The following is a 19,700-nucleotide window of genomic DNA, read 5'->3' on the forward strand; positions in this document are numbered from 1 at the left end:
AAATATTTATTATGAACTCTCTCTTACTTTATCTCTATGTATGGCTATGATGTGCAGAGGAATATATTATTATAAGGCTCTCAAGCAACTTTGCTTATTATATACTGCACCGTATTACTGAAACAGATGCACTCAGTCCTTAAGTATGTTTTTGGTCCATATGCACATGCACTTTTTTACTTGATTCACTTTAAGCACTGTGCTTTCTATTGATTTATCTATGGTGGGTTACTATTGATGTTATTTGTACAAGTATCATTATTGTTGGACCTGATTCATACCTCTGCCCAATGTTTGCTTGTCCTTTTTGTATGATGTTATCCCTTTTTTAATCATGTTTTAAATATAGCTCAATAAAAATTATATTTTTATATGATTTCTTTGGAGGACTTTCTCTGTAGGTTTTCCAGATTTTCACGGTCCTCCGTGTTTATGGTGTGGTGCATTTTTTGTGCTTTCCAGGTTCAAAGAGAAGTTGCTGGCGCCATGCAGGGTTCTTTTTCTTCTGGGACTTGGGATGGGGCTGCCATTAACGTTTCCTTAATTTCCCCTGAGCCACCTGTTATGTTATCCGACACCTTTTCTAGGGATAAGAAATTATTCAGGGTGTTTAAAGAGGGGTGTAAGTTTTTTTTTTTCTCTGTGTCCCCGCGCCTCTGGGAATGAAAGCCAGAGAGTGGGAATTATTATTTCCTTATTAAGGGGACCTCCACAGGCTTGTGCTATTTCTATCTCTCCCTCTGCTCCGGAACGTATTTCTCTGGATCTGTTTTTTGAAGCTCCTGGGCATATTTATGATGAGCCTGATAGACTGCATCTGGCGGAAGATATGGTGATGAGTGTGACACAGGAGAAGCATTCAGCAGAATCGTTCTGTTCCGAGTTCAGACGCTGGGCCACTGAGATATCTTGGAATAATGCTGCCTTGAGAGGGTTGTTCCGCAGGGGCCTGTCAAACTGTTTGCAGGATGCACTGGCGTTGCATCCTCCCCCAGATACCCTAGAGGACGCCATGATCCAGGCTGTCCGTATGGACCATAGGCTCCATGCCAGAGGGGTGATGCAGCAGGATGCCCCTTTATACACCAGCCTAGGTGACACCTCTTCAATCCCAGAACCTATGGAGGTGGGAGCCATTTCGGTTAAAAAGAGAGAGGAGATGCTGCAGAGATAACCAGCTATGCTTTTACTGTGGAGCCTCTGGACACTGGAAGAAAGACTGTCCTTCTTGCCCCTCTTCAGCCAAGATGTAGGGAAACACCTAAGTCTGGATAACGATCGAGCAGGTTGCCCAGACTCCCAGGTAAAATTTTCCTTGTTTGCTAAAATCCTTCTCCAGGTGGAGTTGGAACTTGTTGGTGGTCCCGTTGTGACTACCTCTTTTGTTGATTGCGGATCTACCATCACTTTAATTGACTCTCGGGTGGTGACTTTTAATAAGATAGGGACAGTCAGGCTTGAGTCTCCAGTCAAGGTGGTGGCTATTGTCTCCTCTCCTCTCACCCGAGAAGGAATCTGTTTCATGTCCGAGGTTTTTTCTCTAAGAATCGGTCCGGCTCATGTGGAAAAATTAAGCTGTTCTGTTTTTAATAATTTGCCTGTTGGTCTGGTTATGTGTATGCCTTGGCTTCAATGCCATAACCCTATTATTGATTGGGTAACTGAGGAAATAGTCCAATGGGGGTCCAATTGTAACAATCTGTGTTGTAATTCTGTGCCATTGTCCACCCCATTAAAATCTGTATCTGTGTCGTCTGTCAGTCTGGAGGGTATTCCAGAGTACCTAAAAGACTTCGAAAACGTGTTTTCCGAAAGCGCGGCTGAGGTGCTACCACCACATAGACCTTTCGATTGTGCCATTGATTTTGTTCCTGGAGCCAAACTGCCCAAGGCTCAACTGTTTAATCTTTCCGGGCCAGAGCGCCAAGCCATGAAGGAGTATATTACTGAGAGTCTATGCAAAGGGAATATTCGTCCTTCTGTCTCACCTGTAGCCGCGGGGTTTTTTCGTTAAGAAAAAAGATGGTGGTTTGCGGCCGTGCCTCGACTTTCGGTAACTGAACAAGATTACCGTGAGAAACACGTTTCCACTCCCCCTCATTCTGGATCTATGTAACCAACTTTCAGGGGCCAAATGGTTCTCCAAGCTTGATTTACGGGGGGCCTATAACCTTATAAGGGTTCGTGAAGGGGATGAGTGGAAAACGGCGTTTCTCATGACCAAAGGATTGTTTGAAAACCTGGTCATTCCCTTTGGTCTGACTAACGCTCCGGCTATTTTTCAAAATTGTATTAATGTTATTTTTCTGATCTGATTGAGTGCTTTGTGGTCATTTATCTTAATGACATTTTAGTACTCCTCAGATAGTCAAACCCACTTGCATCATCTGTGAACTGTTCTTCTGAGATTTAGAGAAAATCATTTCTATGCTAAGTTGGATAAATGTTCATTTTTTTTGTACAGGAATTGTCTTTTTTGGGTTTAATTGTTTCTGGGGAGGGATTTCGTATGGATCCGAAAAAAGTGCAGGCTATTACTGATTGGGTTCAACCTCATAACTTAAAGGGTTTGCAACATTTTCTGGGTTTTGCAAACTACTACTGAAAGTTCATTAAGGGTTTTTCGCGGGTGGTTAAGCCCCTGACTGATCTCACACTCTAGGGGGCTGAGTGAGGATGTTGACTTTTTGACTCTCAGACAGGGGGTGCACTTCAAACAAACTACATAGTCTCTCCTTGAAATCGCTCAGGGTGTTCGACTCCCCTGAGTATTGCGGTAACCAGGCCGCTCCCGGTATATACAGCATTGATAGTGGCATTATGGGGGCTGCGGCTGTGGCCGCCACTGGATCTCCAATCTTGTTGGACATTTTCATCCCGCCTAGTGAACTTTAACCAGGTTTCTGTGTTTCTGCTGGCTTATCAGTCTGCTCCTCTATAGGCGGGATGAATGGAGCGCACAGGGCATCGGGGTTGGGGCCTCCTGCTTCCCGCATGCCGTGCGGCGTGACAATGATGGATACCAAACAATTCAATAAAGTTTATAGCACACAGGACCTGGTGGTACCGGACTGCGAAATCCTGTTCATGAAGCCAATTTGACATGCCCTCCAGGGCCGAGGGGTACTTTGAACCAGGCCGGACAGTTCTTTGGGGGAGGTCACGGGGCCGTGACCCGTCTCCGTGTCCCTGGCCATGTCATAAAATTGGGATAGTTATATGGGATTGAGTTGTGACGCCACCTGTTGTGTTTGCTAATTGGTGGCCGATGCTGCGGTTCAGGTCCACTGGGGCTGATGGTGATGCAGCAAAGAAGGTACACATCCCCATGGATAGAGCGGGGCCCCAGGGCAAATATTTTTGGCTGTTCAGGTGGTGGTAAACATTGGGGTGCAGAGAATAAGTAAGGGACACAGAAAAGTGCAGTTTTCTTTCCCTTTTACTTGGTAGATGAAAATGCAATCCAGGGTACCAGTTACAGATGACAAAAGGAGTCCGGCTAGCCTGGAGGCATTCAGGGGGTTCACCCCACCAGGTGGGGTTGGGGACCTTCCTGTTGCCCTCTTTTCAGGTCCCTGCTGCCTGTAGCTAAGCTGCGGCCCTCTCCTGTGTGTTGGTTTTAACCTGTATAGCAGACAGCGTGAGCATATCATGGGCACTGCCTTTTCACTGCCAGCCCCGGGCTCTTGGTCTGCTGCCGTACCTCCAGGTGTTCAATGTGGCCAGGGAGCTTGCAGTTCCCTGCCCTCTAGATTCGGCTGTCGGGGCTTACAGCACCCACACAGCCAATGACTCTGGCGTCCTTTTTGTCAGCGCTTTGCTATGGGGTCAGCTCTGATGCAGCTTCAATTCCACAGAGCCTTGGTCTCTGCTCCTGTCCCTTCCCTCTCCCCAGACTAACTGCCCAACAGACTTAACTGACGCCTCCTCCCGACCAGAAAGAACAGCTCCTCTGAAGTGAAGTCAGGTCTAGAGCTCCTCCTTCTGGCCAGGAGCAGAAATTGTAATTCATGCTGTGTATTACCTGGCATGGGGACCCCTTCCTGCTTCCAGGCATGACATCACCCCTCAGCGGGAGTCAATGTCACCATGGCAACCGGACTCTGGGGTGCCACACTAGTGTCATGTCCAGAAAAAATTGCGTTACAAATTATGATGTCCGTTTTTTCTTATTATCCATTATGAAACCCACAAATTTTTGGCTAAAATAAAATTATATCAGGAAAAAAATGTTATTTTCATTTTCACATCCACATTTTAAAGAGTTCTGTGAACCACCTATGGGTTCAGCCAGCTCAACACACGCTTAGATGAATTCCTTAAAGGGTCTAGTTTCCAAAAAGGGGTCAATTGTGGGCAGGGCCGGACTGGCCATAGGGCACTTCTGGCAAATGCCAGAAGGGCCGGTGCCAGTGGTGGGCCGCTCAATCCGCCGCCCCCGCCGTCGCATTCAACTATACCGGCGTATAGACGCCGGTACAGTTGAATGCAATGATGGAGGAGAGAGCGTCTACAGACGCTCCTCTCCCATCATTCCCCGCTCTGCCTCTGACACTGCGGGTGCGCGATGATGTCATATCATCGCGCACCTGCTGTGTCCCGGGCAGACTGCAGCTGCTGAGACAGGAGCAGGAACCAGGAAGCAACGCTGGGCACGAGGAGAGGTGAGGAGAGTTTTTTTTTTTCTGGACTGTGGGGCCAATCTCGGAGGAGGTGAGGGGAGGAAGAGAAGAGATGTGGGCTGTATATAGTTCTCTGTGGGCTGTGCTCTGTGCTGTATACTGCTGTGGGCTGTATATAGCTCTCTGTGGGCTGTGCTCTGTGCTGTATACTACTGTGTGCTCTGTGCTATATATAGTTCTCTGTGGGCTGTGCTCTGTGCTGTATACTGCTGTGGGCTGTATATAGCTCTCTGTGGGCTGTGCTCTGTGCTGTATACTACTGTGTGCTCTGTGCTATATATAGTTCTCGGTGGGCTGTGCTCTGTGCTGTATACTGCTGTGGGCTGTATATAGTTCTCTGTGGGCTGTGCTCTGTGCTGTATACTGCTGTGGGCTGTATATAGCTCTCTGTGGGCTGTGCTCTGTGCTGTATACTACTGTGTGCTCTGTGCTGTATATAGTTCTCTGTGGGCTGTGCTGTATATATTACTTTGTGGGCTGTGCTGTATATATTACTTTGTGGGCTGTGCTGTATATATTACTCTGTGGGCTGTGCTGTATACTACTGTGTGGACTGTGCTGTATACTTCTACGTGGGCTGTGCTGTATACTACTGTGTGGTCTGTGCTGTATACTACTGTGTGGTCTGTGCTGAATACTGCTGTGTGGGCTGTGTTATCTACTACGCGAGCTGTGCTATAGTATGCAGGCTGTGCTGTATACTATGCGGTTTGTGCTATATAATATGCGGGCTTTGCTATATACTATGGGGAGTATATTATATTCTATGGGGGAGGCCATGTTATGTACTATGTGGCTGTGTTATATACTATTGTGGGGGTATATTATATTCTATGGGGGAGGCTGCGTTATATACTATGGGGGGCTGCATTATATTCTATGGGGGGCTACATTATATATTATGGGGAGGTGGGCTGTATTATATTCTATGGGGGTTACATACTCTGGGGTGGCTGCATTATACTCTGTGGGGTGGCTGCATTATACTCTGGGGTGGCTGCATTATACTCTGGGGTGGCTGCATTATACTCTGGGGTGGCTGCATTATACTCTGGGGTGGCTGCATTATACTATATGTGGGCTGCATTATACTGTATCGAGGACTATGGGGAATACGTTATACTATATGAAGAACTATGGGGTGCATTATACTATGGGAAGTGAATTGTACTACATGGATGACTGTGGCGGTGCATTATACTATATGGAGCACTATGAGGATTGTATTATGCTATATGGAGGACTATGAGGAGTGTATTATACTATGTGGAGGACTGAGCAGTGTATTTTAATATATGGAGGACTATAGGGAGTGTATTATACTATATGGAGGACTATGGAGCACATTATAATATATGGAGGACTATGGGGTGTATTTTACTAAACAAGTAAAATGCTGCATATTCGGATTGTTAAAAAGCCTTGTTGTCAGCAGCACATTGCCAGTGTAAACTGTAGATGTGCTGCTGAAAACATGATACTGTATGGTGATCTATTAGTGATCGTTCTGTCTCATCATTATTCCTCAGCTGGTGGAAAGAGGCCGGGAAACAAGCGTTGAACAACTTCAGTATTGTCGATCAAACTCGTTTAGCGGCCTGAACTCAGTGCACGTAAATACAACAGAAAGGCTTCTGTGTGATGTGCAATATGTTAGCATTTGGGGACCCATTTTAAACTTTGCCTAGGGCCCCACTTTGCCTAAAACCGGCCCTGCCTACAAGTGTACAAAGATATTATACAGTCACCATGTGACAAGTGGGCCTGTGTAACTTCAAATGCCAGGGCTGAATTTTAGTCCCAGTCCGGCCCTGATTGTGGGGGTTTCTGATGTTTTGGTATCTCAGGGGCTTTGTAAATGAGGCTTAGTGTCTGCAATCTGTTCTGGACAAATTAACAATACAAATACCAAATTCCACTTCTTCCCTTCCGAGCCTTGCAGTATGTCCAAACAGAACTTTTTGATCACATGTGAAATATCACCAGGCTTATAAGAAAGTGGGTAACAAACTGTGTGGTCCATGTTTTTATATTGCTTCTTCAAAAAGTGAAAAATTTGGGACTAAAGCAAAATTTTTGTGAAAAAAAAATGAAAATTCTCAATATGATGAGCTAATGTTATCAAATTCTGTGCAGTACTTGTGAGTGAGTTCAATATGCTCACTATGCCCCTGGATAAAATCCTTGAGAGGTGTAGTTTCCAAAATGGGGCCACTTGGGGTTTTCTGCTGTTTCAGTGCCTTGAGCGCCATGAAAATGCAACATGGTGCTCACAATCTATTTGTTTTCTAAAATTCAAATAGCAATAAGCTTCCCTTCCGAGCCCAGCCATTTGTCCATACAGAGGTTTCTGGCCACATATCAGTGCAATGGTCAAGCGATCACGTGTACCCACTATTAAAGAGTGTGAATATTCATTGCTCCCCACACCCAATATGTTCATCTCTACTTAATACTGCTTCCATTGGGTTTGTCATTGAAGTTTCTTATTATTAATAATAATAATAATAATAATAATAATTTTTATTTATATACCGCCAACATATTCCGCAGTGCTTTACAAATTATAGAGGGGACTTGTACAGACAATAGACATTACAGCATAACAGAAATCACAGTTCAAAATAGATACCAGGAGGAATGAGGGCCCTGCTCGCAAGCTTACAAACTATGAGGAAAAGGGGAGACATGAGAGGTGGATGGTAACAATTGCTTTAGTTATTTGGACCAGCCATAGTGTAAGGCTAGGGTGTTCATGTAAAGCTGCATGAACCAGTTAACTGCCTAAGTATGTAGCAGTACAACGCAGAGGCTATTGACTGCATGAAGTGTATGAGAACATGATGCAAGGAACCTGATTATGTTTTGTTTGTTTTTTTCTTTTTATAATAGGCCACACAGGGATAGTTAGGTTAATGCGTTGAGGCAGTAGGCCAGTCTGAACAAATGAGTTTTTAGGGCACGCTTCAAACTGTGGGGATTGGGGATTAATCGTATTAACCTGGGTTGTGCATTCCAAAGAGTCGGCGCAGCACGTGTAAAGTCTTGGAGACGGGAGTGGGAGGTTCTTATATTTCTAAATGGGAAGCCTCTGTAACTTTGCAGTTAAACAGGAGTGGACATTCATTGTACACCCAGAATGTAGTTATACAAATATATAGGGGCACATATATGTTAACTGCAGTACCAGGTAGTTTTTTTGCCAATTAAAAGTGATTGCATTCTCATATCCCCACCATGTGAGAAGTAAAGGCAAACTTTTTTTATTTCTTTGGAGACCAGAAAGGTATACAATAATGTAAATTTATGAAGCAACAACTTGACCGAAAAGAGCTAAAGACCTTACATATTTATTGGTGTTTTTAATAAAGTTTTTAGCCTTTAGTACAAATGTCTATGTTTATCTTTCAAAATATAAATATTTCCAATTGAAATCTACTTGTTCTATATCATATGTATTAAATACTGTACATTTTACAACAAAACTTATGATGCACATTGACATAAACACAGAGGTAGATTTAGGATAGTTTTTCAGTATCCTGAAAGGCTGAAGTGCCGACGGTGCATGTTCAGAGAGAATTCTTCTGTTGCTATTTGCAATGGTTGTTTATCACGGTATCAATATGTTACATGGCATACAGTATATCATAGCAATGTCTAAATGCGTAGATGCATCATCTATACATAATATAATGCAAGTAACAATTTGAATCTTCCACATTACAATTGTTTGTTGATTTCTTATAATTAATTTATTCTAATTTATTTCTGTAAGAAAGTTTCCCAAAATGAATCTCTTATGCTAGAAATGTTTTATGACCCATAAGGCATTCGTCATCCCATGGTTCACATCATGTTGCAGCTTCGTGCATTATTCCCATTTTGACGCTCTCTGATCAAAAATGCCTCCCAGTCTGGAGGTGACAAAGGCAATTTGATCTGAAAATGGTTCCAAAATCTATAATGCAAAAATCAAACATGGAATGATTACTTGGGTGTATATTCAGAACAACATGGACTTAACACTCAAGAACTTATCTGCAATCATGTTACTTGATATGCTACGGTTGTTTAGCTCCTGAATTTTAAAGGGGTATTTCCATTTTTTTGCATTTATGGCATATCCATAGGAACACTATTTGTGTGAACTTTTGGGAAGTGCAAGCAAAGATTGCTTCTCACCTGTCATGTGTTTATGGAATTTTGAGAAGAAAGACTGGAAATGATTAAGATGGGAAAACCAATACAATTGAATATACCGTATATACTCGAGTATAAGCCGACCCGAGTATAAGCCGACCCCCCTAATTTTGCCACAAAAAACTGGGAAAACTTATTGACTCGAGTATAAGCCTAGGGTGGAAAATGCAGCAGCTACCAGTAAATGTCAAAAGTAATAATAGATACCAATAAAAGTAAAATTAATTGAGACATCAGTAGGTTAAGTGTCTTTGAATATCCATATTGAATCAGGAGCCCCATATAATGCTCCATACAGTTCATTATGGCCCCATAAGATGTTCCATATTAAAATATGCCCCATATAATCCTGCATAAAGGTTAATAAAGGCCCCATAAGATGCTCCATAGACACATTTGCCCAATATAATGCTGCACAAATGCTGATTATGGCCCCATAAGATGCTCTATAAAGATATTTGCCCCTTATAGTGCTGCACAAACGTTATGGCCCTATAAGATGCTCCATACAGACACTTGCCCCATATGCCGTAGTGCCCTACAAACGTTAATTATGGCCCCATACAGACACTTGCCCCATATAGTGCTGCACAAACATTATGCCCCCATATAGTGCCGCAGGAATGTTATGGCCCTATATAGTGCTGCAGGAATGTTATGGCCCCATATAGTGCTGCAGGAATGTTATGGCCCCATATAGTGCTCCAGGAATGTTATGGCCCCCATATAGTGCTGCAGGAACGTTATGGCCCCCATATAGTGCCGCAGGAATGTTATGGCCCCATATAGTGCTCCAGGAATGTTATGGCCCCATATAGTGCTGCAGGAACGTTATGGCCCCCATATAGTGCTGCAGGAACGTTATGGCCCCCATATAGTGCCGCAGGAATGTTATGGCCCCATATAGTGCTGCAGGAATGTTATGGCCCCATATAGTGCTGCAGGAATGTTATGGCCCCATATAGTGCTGCAGGAATGTTATGGCCCCATATAGTGCTGCAGGAACGTTATGGCCCCATATAGTGCTCTAGGAATGTTATGGCCCCCATATAGTGCTGCAGGAACGTTATGGCCCCCATATAGTGCCGCAGGAATGTTATGGCCCCATATAGTGCTCCAGGAATGTTATAGCCCCCATATAGTGCTGCAGGAATGTTATGGCCCCATATAGTGCTCCAGGAATGTTATGGCCCCCATATAGTGCTGCAGGAATGTTATGGCCCCATATAGTGCTGCAGGCATGTTATGGCCCCCATATAGTGCTGCAGGAATGTTATGGCCCCCATATAGTGCTCCAAGAATGTTATGGCCCCCATATAGTGCTGCAGGAATGTTATGGCCCCCATATAGTGCTGCAGGAATGTTATGGCCCCCATATAGTGCTGCAGGAATGTTATGGCCCCCATATAGTGCTGCAGGAATGTTATGGCCCCATATAGTGCTGCAGGAATGTTTTGGCCTCATATAGTGCTGCAGGAATATTATGGCCCCATATAGTGCTGCAGGAACGTTATGGCCCCCATATAGTGCTGCAGGAATGTTATGGCCCCATATAGTGCTGCAGGAATGTTATGGCCCCATATAGTGCTGCAGGAATGTTATGGCCCCATATAGTGCTGCACGAACGTTATGGCCCCCACATAGTGCTGCAGGAATATTATGGCCCCATATAGTGCTGCAGGAATGTTATGGCCCCCATATAGTGCTGCAGGAATGTTATGGCCCCCATATAGTGCTGCAGGAATGTTATGGCCCCATATAGTGCTGCAGGAATGTTTTGGCCTCATATAGTGCTGCAGGAATATTATGGCCCCATATAGTGCTGCAGGAACGTTATGGCCCCCATATAGTGCTGCAGGAATGTTATGGCCCCATATAGTGCTGCAGGAATGTTATGGCCCCATATAGTGCTGCAGGAATGTTATGGCCCCATATAGTGCTGCACGAACGTTATGGCCCCCACATAGTGCTGCAGGAATATTATGGCCCCATATAGTGCTGCAGGAATGTTATGGCCCCATATAGTGCTGCAGGCACGTTATGGCCCCCATATAGTGCTGCAGGAATGTTATGGCCCCCATATAGTGCCGCAGGAATGTTATGGCCCCCATATAGTGCTCCAGGAATGTTATGGCCCCCATATAGTGCTGCAGGAATGTTATGGCCCTATATAGTGCTGCAGGAATGTTATGGCCCTATATAGTGCTGCAGGAACGTTATGGCCCCCATATAGTGCTGCAGGAATGTTATGGCCCTATATAGTGCTGCAGGAATGTTATGGCCACATATAGTGCTGCAGGAACGTTATGGCCCCCATATAGTGCTGCAGGAATGTTATGGCCCCATATAGTGCTGCAGGAATGTTATGGCCCCATATAGTGCTGCAGGAATGTTATGGCGCCATATAGTGCTGCAGGAATGTTTTGGCCTCATATAGTGCTGCAGGAATATTATGGCCCCATATAGTGCTGCAGGAACGTTATGGCCCCCATATAGTGCTGCAGGAATGTTATGGCCCCATATAGTGCTGCAGGAATGTTATGGCCCCATATAGTGCTGCAGGAATGTTATGGCCCCATATAGTGCTGCACGAACGTTATGGCCCCCACATAGTGCTGCAGGAATATTATGGCCCCATATAGTGCTGCAGGAATGTTATGGCCCCATATAGTGCTGCAGGCACATTATGGCCCCCATATAGTGCTGCAGGAATGTTATGGCCCCCATATAGTGCCGCAGGAATGTTATGGCCCCCATATAGTGCCGCAGGAATGTTATGGCCCCCATATAGTGCTCCAGGAATGTTATGGCCCCCATATAGTGCTGCAGGAACGTTATGGCCCCATATAGTGCCGCAGGAATGTTATGGCCCTATATAGTGCTGCAGGAACGTTATGGCCACATATAGTGCTCCAGGAACGTTATGGCCCCCATATAGTGCTGCAGGAACGTTATGGCCCCATATAGTGCTGCAGGAATGTTATGGCCCCATATAGTGCTGCAGGAATGTTATGGCGCCATATAGTGCTGCAGGAATGTTATGGCCCCATATAGTGCTGCAGGAATGTTATGGCCCCATATAGTGCTGCAGGAATGTTATGGCGCCATTTAGTGCTGCAGGAATGTTATGGCCCCATATAGTGCTGCAGGAATGTTATGGCCCCATATAGTGCTGAAGGAACGTTATGGCCCCATATAGTGCTGCAGGAACGTTATGGCCCCATATAGTGCTGCAGGAAAGTTATGGCCCCATATAGTGCTGCAGGAATGTTATGGCCCCATATAGTGCTGCAGGAATGTTATGGCCCCATATAGTGCTGCAGGAACGTTATGGCCCCATATAGTGCAGCAGGAACGTTATGGCCCCATAGATGCTCCATCCAGACACTTGCCCCTTTTGCTGCGATAAAAAAAATAAATCACATACTCACCTCTCCGTCGCTCAGGCCCCCGCACTTTCAATAGTCACCTCTCCTCGTTCCGGGTGCCGATCTGTCTCCAGCACTGATGTTCAGCAGAGGGCGCGCACTGACCACGTCACCGCGCCCTCTGACCTCAGCGTCACTGCTGGAGACAGATCGGCGCCCGGAACGAGGAGAGGTGACTATCGTGCAGCGCTGCGCTCCCCTCCCCGTATACTCACCTGGTCCTGCCGCTGTGTAGATCCTGCTTCTCCGACGCCGCAGCGCTTCATCCTGTACTCAGCGGTCACATGGTCCCGCTGATTACAGTAATGAATAGGCGGCTCCACCCCTATGGGAGGTGGAGCCGAATATTCATTTACTGCAATGAGCGGGACCATGTGACCGCTCAGTGCAGGAAGACGCTGAAGCTGCTGCTGCCGGCGCTGGGGAAGCAGGGACCGCGCCTGGACTAGCTGAGTATTTTTAGACAGCCCCCGCTCCCCCTCCCCTGCCGACCCCCGGTATGACTCGAGTATAAGCCGAGAGGGGCAATTTCAGCCCAAAAAAGTAGGCTGAAAATCTCGGCTTATACTCGAGTATATACGGTAGATGTTTGCAGTTTGTTGAGCCAGTGAATTAAATCAAAAAATTAAAAAATAACAATCTCTTCCATTTTCCTTTTCCATGTATTAAAAAATCCTAAAATTTAACTGTATTTAGTATAACTTAAGCCACAAAAGTTTGTATTTTGCATCATGGAAATAATACTAGTCTGTAGTACAAAGTTGCCATGTTATTTTTATAGCTCAGTGACCACTTTAAAAAAAGAAAAAATCTGCAGAATAACTGTTTTTTTTCCATTTTATGATCCACAAGATTCGTAAAGGGTAAACTGTTTTATGTAAATGACAATTTGGACAATTCCAGCATTTAGCGTTACCAGTTGGTATGGATTTTTGTAACTAATTATTATTGGAAGGCTGAAGTTGAATAGACACTAGAATATCTCCTAAATTGCACGATCTCCGATAAGAAAAAATTGGTTTTAAAATTCCCATTTTTCATAAATCTTTATCTGTATAAAGGACATGCCAATTTTTTCTTATGGAAGCACGAATCGCTCTAGCCATAGGACTATGTTTAAAATTAGACACAAAATGTTGGAGTTTTGAGTCTTGATTAGAGTTTTAAAGATTTTTTAATTTTCTTTTTAAGCAGTAAGTCTTTTTGTGAAACAGAAGATATATGATTATTGGCTTCATTTAGGACAGAATTTGGATAACCTCTTTGTCAAAATCGTTCTATTAATTCTTTTATCTGCTCCTCAAACTGAGATTCAACATTATTAATTTTGCGTAATCTCAACATCTGGCTAAATGGTCATCCTTTTTTAGTGTGCATGGGATCAGGGTCGGTCTGGCCTGGCAGAGAACCAGGGAAATCCCCAGTGGGCCCTTGTAGTGGACCAGGCGGTGAGAAGGAGAGGGGAAAAAAAAGTCTTCGGTTTTTAGGGGCGTGGGCCCTTTAAAAGTGCAGGCATAGTCCGTGCAGGGGCGCATGGAGCCTTCATTACCTGAACCGCTGTGGCGCGCATCCCAATCAACACTCGCTATCGTGCGCCAGTCGTCACTGGCGTATGACGTCAGGCGCACACAAGTCAGCCATCGGCCTCTGCTAGGTCGGCGGCCATATTAAAAGGAGCACTCTGGACTCGCAGAGGAAGAAGATGCCGCCTGGTGCTGGGAGCGCAGGCAGGTAAGAGGAATCTTTTTTTTTTCTTCTTCTGTCCATGAGGCCAGGACAAGGGACCAGTTTGGATATATGGGGGAGAGAGCAATACAAGGGACCAGTATGGATGTATGGGGGGAGAGAGAGCAACACAAAGGACCAGTATGGATATATGGGGGTGATAGAAGAACACAAGGGACCAGTATGGATATATGGGGTGGGAGAGCAACATAAGGGACCAGTATGGATATATGGGGGGGGGGGGAGAAAGAGCAATACAAGGGACCAGTATGGATATATGGAGGGGGAGAGCAACACAAGGGACCAGTATGGATATATGGGGATGGAGGGCAACACAAGGGACCAGTATGGATATATGGGGGGAGAGAGAGAGCAACACAAGGCACCAGTATGGATCTATGGGGGGAGGAGAGAGCAACACAAGGCACCAGTATGGATATATGGGGGAGAGAGAAAAGCACACAATGGACCAGTAGGGATATATGGGGGGAGAGAACAGCACAAGGGACCAGTATGGGTATATGGGGGGCAGAGAGAGCAACACAAGGGACCAGTATGGATATATGGGGGGAGAGAGAAGAACACAAGGGACCAGTATGCATATATAGGGGGGAAAGAGCGACACAAGGGACCATTATGGATATTTGGGGGGAGAAGAACACAAGGGACCAGTATGGATATATGGGGGGAGAGAGCAACACAAGGGACCAGAATGGATATATGTGGGGGGAAAGAGAAGAACACAAGGGACCAGTATGGATATATGTGGGAAAAGAGAGCAACACAAGGGACCAGTATGGATACATGGTGGGGGGAGAGAGCAACACAAGGGACCAGTATTGATATATGGGGGGAGAGAGAGAAGAACACAAGGGACCAGTATGGATATATGGGGGGAGAGAGCAACACAAGGGACCAGTACGGATATATGGGGGGAGAGAGAAGAACACAAGGGACCAGTATGTATATATAGGGGGGAGAGAGCAACACAAGGGACCAGTACGGATATATGGGGGGAGAGAGAAGAACACAAGGGACCAGTATGCATATATAGGGGGGAGAGAGCGACACAAGGGACCATTATGGATATATGGGGGCAGAGAGAGCAACACAAGGGACCAGTATGGATACATGGGGGAGAGAGAAGAACACAAGGGACCAGTATGGATATATGGGGGGAGAGAGAGAGAGCAACACAAGGGACCAGTATGGATATATTTTGGTGAGAGAGAGCGACACAAGGGACCATTATGGATATATGGGGGGGAGAGAGAGAGCAACATAAGGGACCAGTATGGATATATGGGGAGAAGAGAGCTACACAAGGGACCGGGATGATATATGGGGGGGAGAGAGCAACACAAGGGACCAGGATAGATATATGGGGGGAGAGGGAGCAACACAAGGGACCAGGGTAGATATATGGGGGGAGAGCAACACAAGGGACCAGGATAGATATATGGGGGGGGGTCAACACAAGGGACCAGGATGGCTATATAGGGGAGCAGCACAAAAGGCCTGGGTGGATATATGGTGGGGGAGCAGCACATGGGCCCATAATTCTTTCACGGAAGGGGAGTACCGTAAGGGGTCGGGATGGATATATGGAGGGAGCACCACAAGGGGCCGGGATAGATATATTGGGGGATCAATACAAGGGACCAGGATGGATATATGGGGGAGCAGCACAAGGGACCAGAATGGATATATGGGGGGAGCAGCACAAGGGACCAGGATGGATATATGGGGGGAAGCAGCACAAGTGGCCAGGATGGATATTTAGGGGGGAAAGCAGTACAAGGGACTAGGATGGATATATGGGGGGGGGGAGCAGCACAAGGGACCAGAATGGATATATGTGGGGAGCAGCACAAGGGACCAGGATGGATATAATGGGGGGAGCAGCGCAAGGGACCAGAATGGATATATGAAGGGGAGCAGCATATGGAGCCATGACTGATATATGGGGTGGCAGCCCATGGGACCAGGATGGCTATATGGGGGAAGCAGCACAAGGGGCCAGGATAGATATATGGGGGGAGCGGCACATGGAGCCATGATTGATATATGGGGTAGCAGCACAAAGGGACCAGGATGGCTATATGGGGGGAGCAGCACAAGGGGCCAAGATTGATATATGGGGGAGCAGAGATGGATATATGGGGAGAGCAGCACATGTAGCCATGATTGATATATAGGGTAGCAGCACAAGAGACCAGGGTGGATATATGGGAGAGAGCAGCACAAGGGGCCAGGATGGATATATGGGGTAGCAGCACATGGGGCCATGATTGATATATGTAAGCTAGGACAAGGGACCATGTTGGATATATGGGGGACCAGGATAGGTATATGGGGGAGCAGGGCAAGGGACATATGGGGTCCTGTATGAATAGCTGGGGGGGCAGGATGGGTAGCTGGGGCCCAGACTGCAGATATTGGGGCCAGGCTAGAGAAAGGACATGGGGGGCCAGGCTGGGGCATATTATAAAATAATCTTGCAATCTCAAGACAGACTGGCCAAAGTGGCGCAGGTGTTTAGAGACATTGGTTCTGATCCAGCAGGGAGTGTTGATTTCACTACACATCCGAATGAAGCAGAAAAACTTATGAAATTAGAAACAAGATTATGGTGGAATCACACTACTCTGCAGAATTGTGTGGCGAAAGAGATGATTCCGAGAGGATTGAGAATTAAGATGATCTCAACCACTCCTTATTCTGATGAATTTAAGAAGGAATGGAATCAAATCCTCACAAACTGTTTTCTGAATTTAATGAAACTAATAATAAAAAATGAGCAAATAAAATTGGAGGAAACTCAAAAAAATGGGGAAAAAATAAAAATCACTCTGGAAGAGTATAAAACACTGCCACATTATGAGTCTTCATTCGAACAAATGAGAGAAAATGTCAGTACGCTTGAAAATGAAATAATGAGTCGCAAGAGACGTAGTTTGAGAGAGATCGCAACGATTATGTGACTGACAGTGTATACGAATCGGGACAGTGGGAGAAAATGTACAAATCACCCAAACCCATTTTGAAAAAAAGCCAAGCTCATAGTAAACCAACTAATAGACCTCAGGTGAATTTTATATCTACAGAGCCTGATTCTTCGGACACAAATGCTAGCACATCAGATGTTTCCGTGGTGAGTAATACTCATGAAAATAGGAAAAGATATGTGAAAGCATCAAAAAACGGAAAAGAAGAGGTGGGAGGAAGCACAAGAAATCAACCAGGAATAATGACTCAGTACAAAAAGAAACACAAACAATAAATACAAGTAATGTAGTCAATTTATCCTCCCAGGTTCTGACTAAAGATCAAATGGATGTACTGGCTTTGGGTCTTAACTTTGTGCCAGATTCTGACTTTAACTTATTTATGACAATCTTAGATGTGAACAAGTTTATGAGAAATGTCACTATAAAAAAACATTTTTTTTCAGAACATGCAACAATAAATTATGTCCTAGACTCCGAAAAAAATGAATTTGAAAATTTAGAGTTTAAAGAACAAGTTGCGTTAAATTGTTTATTGAAACTATCTAAAGAACAACAAGAAGAATCAACTGATGGATTATGGAACTTATCTGAGAAATTCAAAACTAAAAATCCATATTTTTACCCTCTACAGACAAGAGTTGAATGTATGGACAAATTCCAGGAACTGATTGAGAGAGACCTAAAAACTCTAAGAGATGGTTGGAATAAAAAAACTCGCAAGAATTTGTCCCATAAACAACGGAGAGCGTTAAGTGAACTGAAGCACTTAAAGAATATCATAATTTTAAAAAGTGACAAAAGAGGTCTTATAATTGTCATGGATGAGAGTGACTATAAGGACAAAATGCATGAACTTTTGTCTGACACCTCCACTTATGAAAAACTTAGAAAAAATCCAACTAAAGATATCAATGAAAAAATTGGAAAAATAATTGAGGAAGGTCTGAGTCTGGCAGTCATTAATAAAAAACAAGCAGAGTATATATATGTGCAGTGTCCAAAACTGCCTATTATGTATGGTCTGCCAAAAGTGCAGAAAAGTGATGGGTTACCAGCAATGCGCCCTATAGTGTCAGGTATTGGATGCATGACAGAAAACCTATGTGAACAGGTGGATTCATTATTACAACCTATAGTCACAAAAATGCCAGGATATATCAAAGACTCAAGAGAAGTTTTAAAAACACTTGCGAATTGGAGATGGAAACAGAATTATACCTGGCTTAGTTGTGATGTTGTGTCATTGTACACAAGTATACCTCATAACGTAGCCATGGAAGCGTTGCAGTTTTGTCTGATAGAGTTTGGTCAATATTCTCAAGATCTAATCAATTTTGCACTACAGGTTATATTTTTCCTCATGAAACATAACATTTTTTCCTTTGATGAACAAATATATGTACAGAAGTCGGGAGTCCCGATGGGGGCCAAATATTCACCATCTTTGGCCAATTTGACTGGCATATTGGGAACAGAAATTAATATACTCGGCAGAAAATCCATTTGTTAACCACATCTCCTGGTATAGCAGATACATCGACGACACCCTCATTATTTGGGCGGGCGATGTGTCTGCCATACTGGGATTTGTGGAATACATCAATGCCAATGATTTTGGTATAAAATTTATATATAATTGTTACCCAGATAATATATCTTTTTTAGATCTTGAATTGTGCGGTACTGCTGAGGATTATATTATCAGCAAAGCGCACGTAAAACCAATCAGTGGAAATACGATCTTACATGCGGCCAGTAGCCATCCAGCCCACACAATCAAATCCATACCCGTTGGTGAATTCACTAGATTTAAACGAAATTGCAGTAGGGAAGAAGATAAACTAAAGGAATTTGATGGTCTGAAAAACAATCTTAGGGCTCGTAATTATCCAAATTGGTCTCTAGATAGAGCCACAGCTATAGTGGATAGAAAACATAGAGGAGACTTATTAGTACCAAATGTGACCAATAGAATTAATAAAAATAAACATGATGACAAGCCTTATGTTTGTTTACAATTTAGCCCCCAATTTAACCAAATTAGAGAAATAATAAACAGAAGGTTACTTGTTCTATATGAGGATATTACGCTCATGAATATTCTAAAAGATGGAGTGAATGTAGTGGCTAGAAGAGCGCAAACTATTGGAGACATAATTGCCCCCAATTCACATTCATCTAGGTCTAAATCAAGCACTTGGCTCAAAAGCAAGGGTTTTTTCAAATGTGGCACCTCAGCCTGTAGCACATGTGCACATTCGCAGTTGGGGAACACCTTTCAGAATTCGGAAAGAACAAAAAGTTATAGTATAAATAGTTTCATAAATTGTCACACCAAAAATGTGGTTTATAAAATGGACTGTGTAGCTTGCCAAATTTCTTACATAGGGTGCACGTCAAGAAAATTAAAAACGCGTGTCACTGAACATTTGAGAGATGTTAGTAATTGTAATGTAACAAACAGAAATATCTCAATGGTTTCTAGGCATTTTGGGATAAAACATAATGGGGGATATTACAGATCTAAGAATACATGGTATTGAAAGAATCTATCCTCAAAGCCGCAGGGGTGATGTTAAGAGACGCCTCCTCACCAGAGAGGCGTTTTGGATTTACAATCTTAATACTCGTTTCCCCGCGGGATTAAACAA

The 19,700-nt window shown here is 44.3% G+C and overlaps 1 protein-coding gene across 1 annotated transcript in view; it reads right to left on the reverse strand.

Moving 5' to 3' along the window:
• Window positions 1-8,005: 8,005 nt before the first annotated feature.
• Window positions 8,006-19,700, reverse strand: part of LOC143782505 (cytidine monophosphate-N-acetylneuraminic acid hydroxylase-like) — a 357,809-nt gene continuing 346,114 nt past the window's right edge. Inside the window, exon 14 of the mRNA XM_077270001.1 lies at window positions 8,006-8,643. Within this exon, the coding sequence (XP_077126116.1) occupies window positions 8,532-8,643 (112 nt within the window). The 3' untranslated portion in view covers window positions 8,006-8,531. The remainder of the gene's footprint in view (window positions 8,644-19,700) is intronic.

This window comes from Ranitomeya variabilis, chromosome 6, assembly GCF_051348905.1.
Source record: "Ranitomeya variabilis isolate aRanVar5 chromosome 6, aRanVar5.hap1, whole genome shotgun sequence".
In the NCBI taxonomy this organism is placed as follows: Eukaryota; Metazoa; Chordata; class Amphibia; order Anura; family Dendrobatidae; genus Ranitomeya; species Ranitomeya variabilis.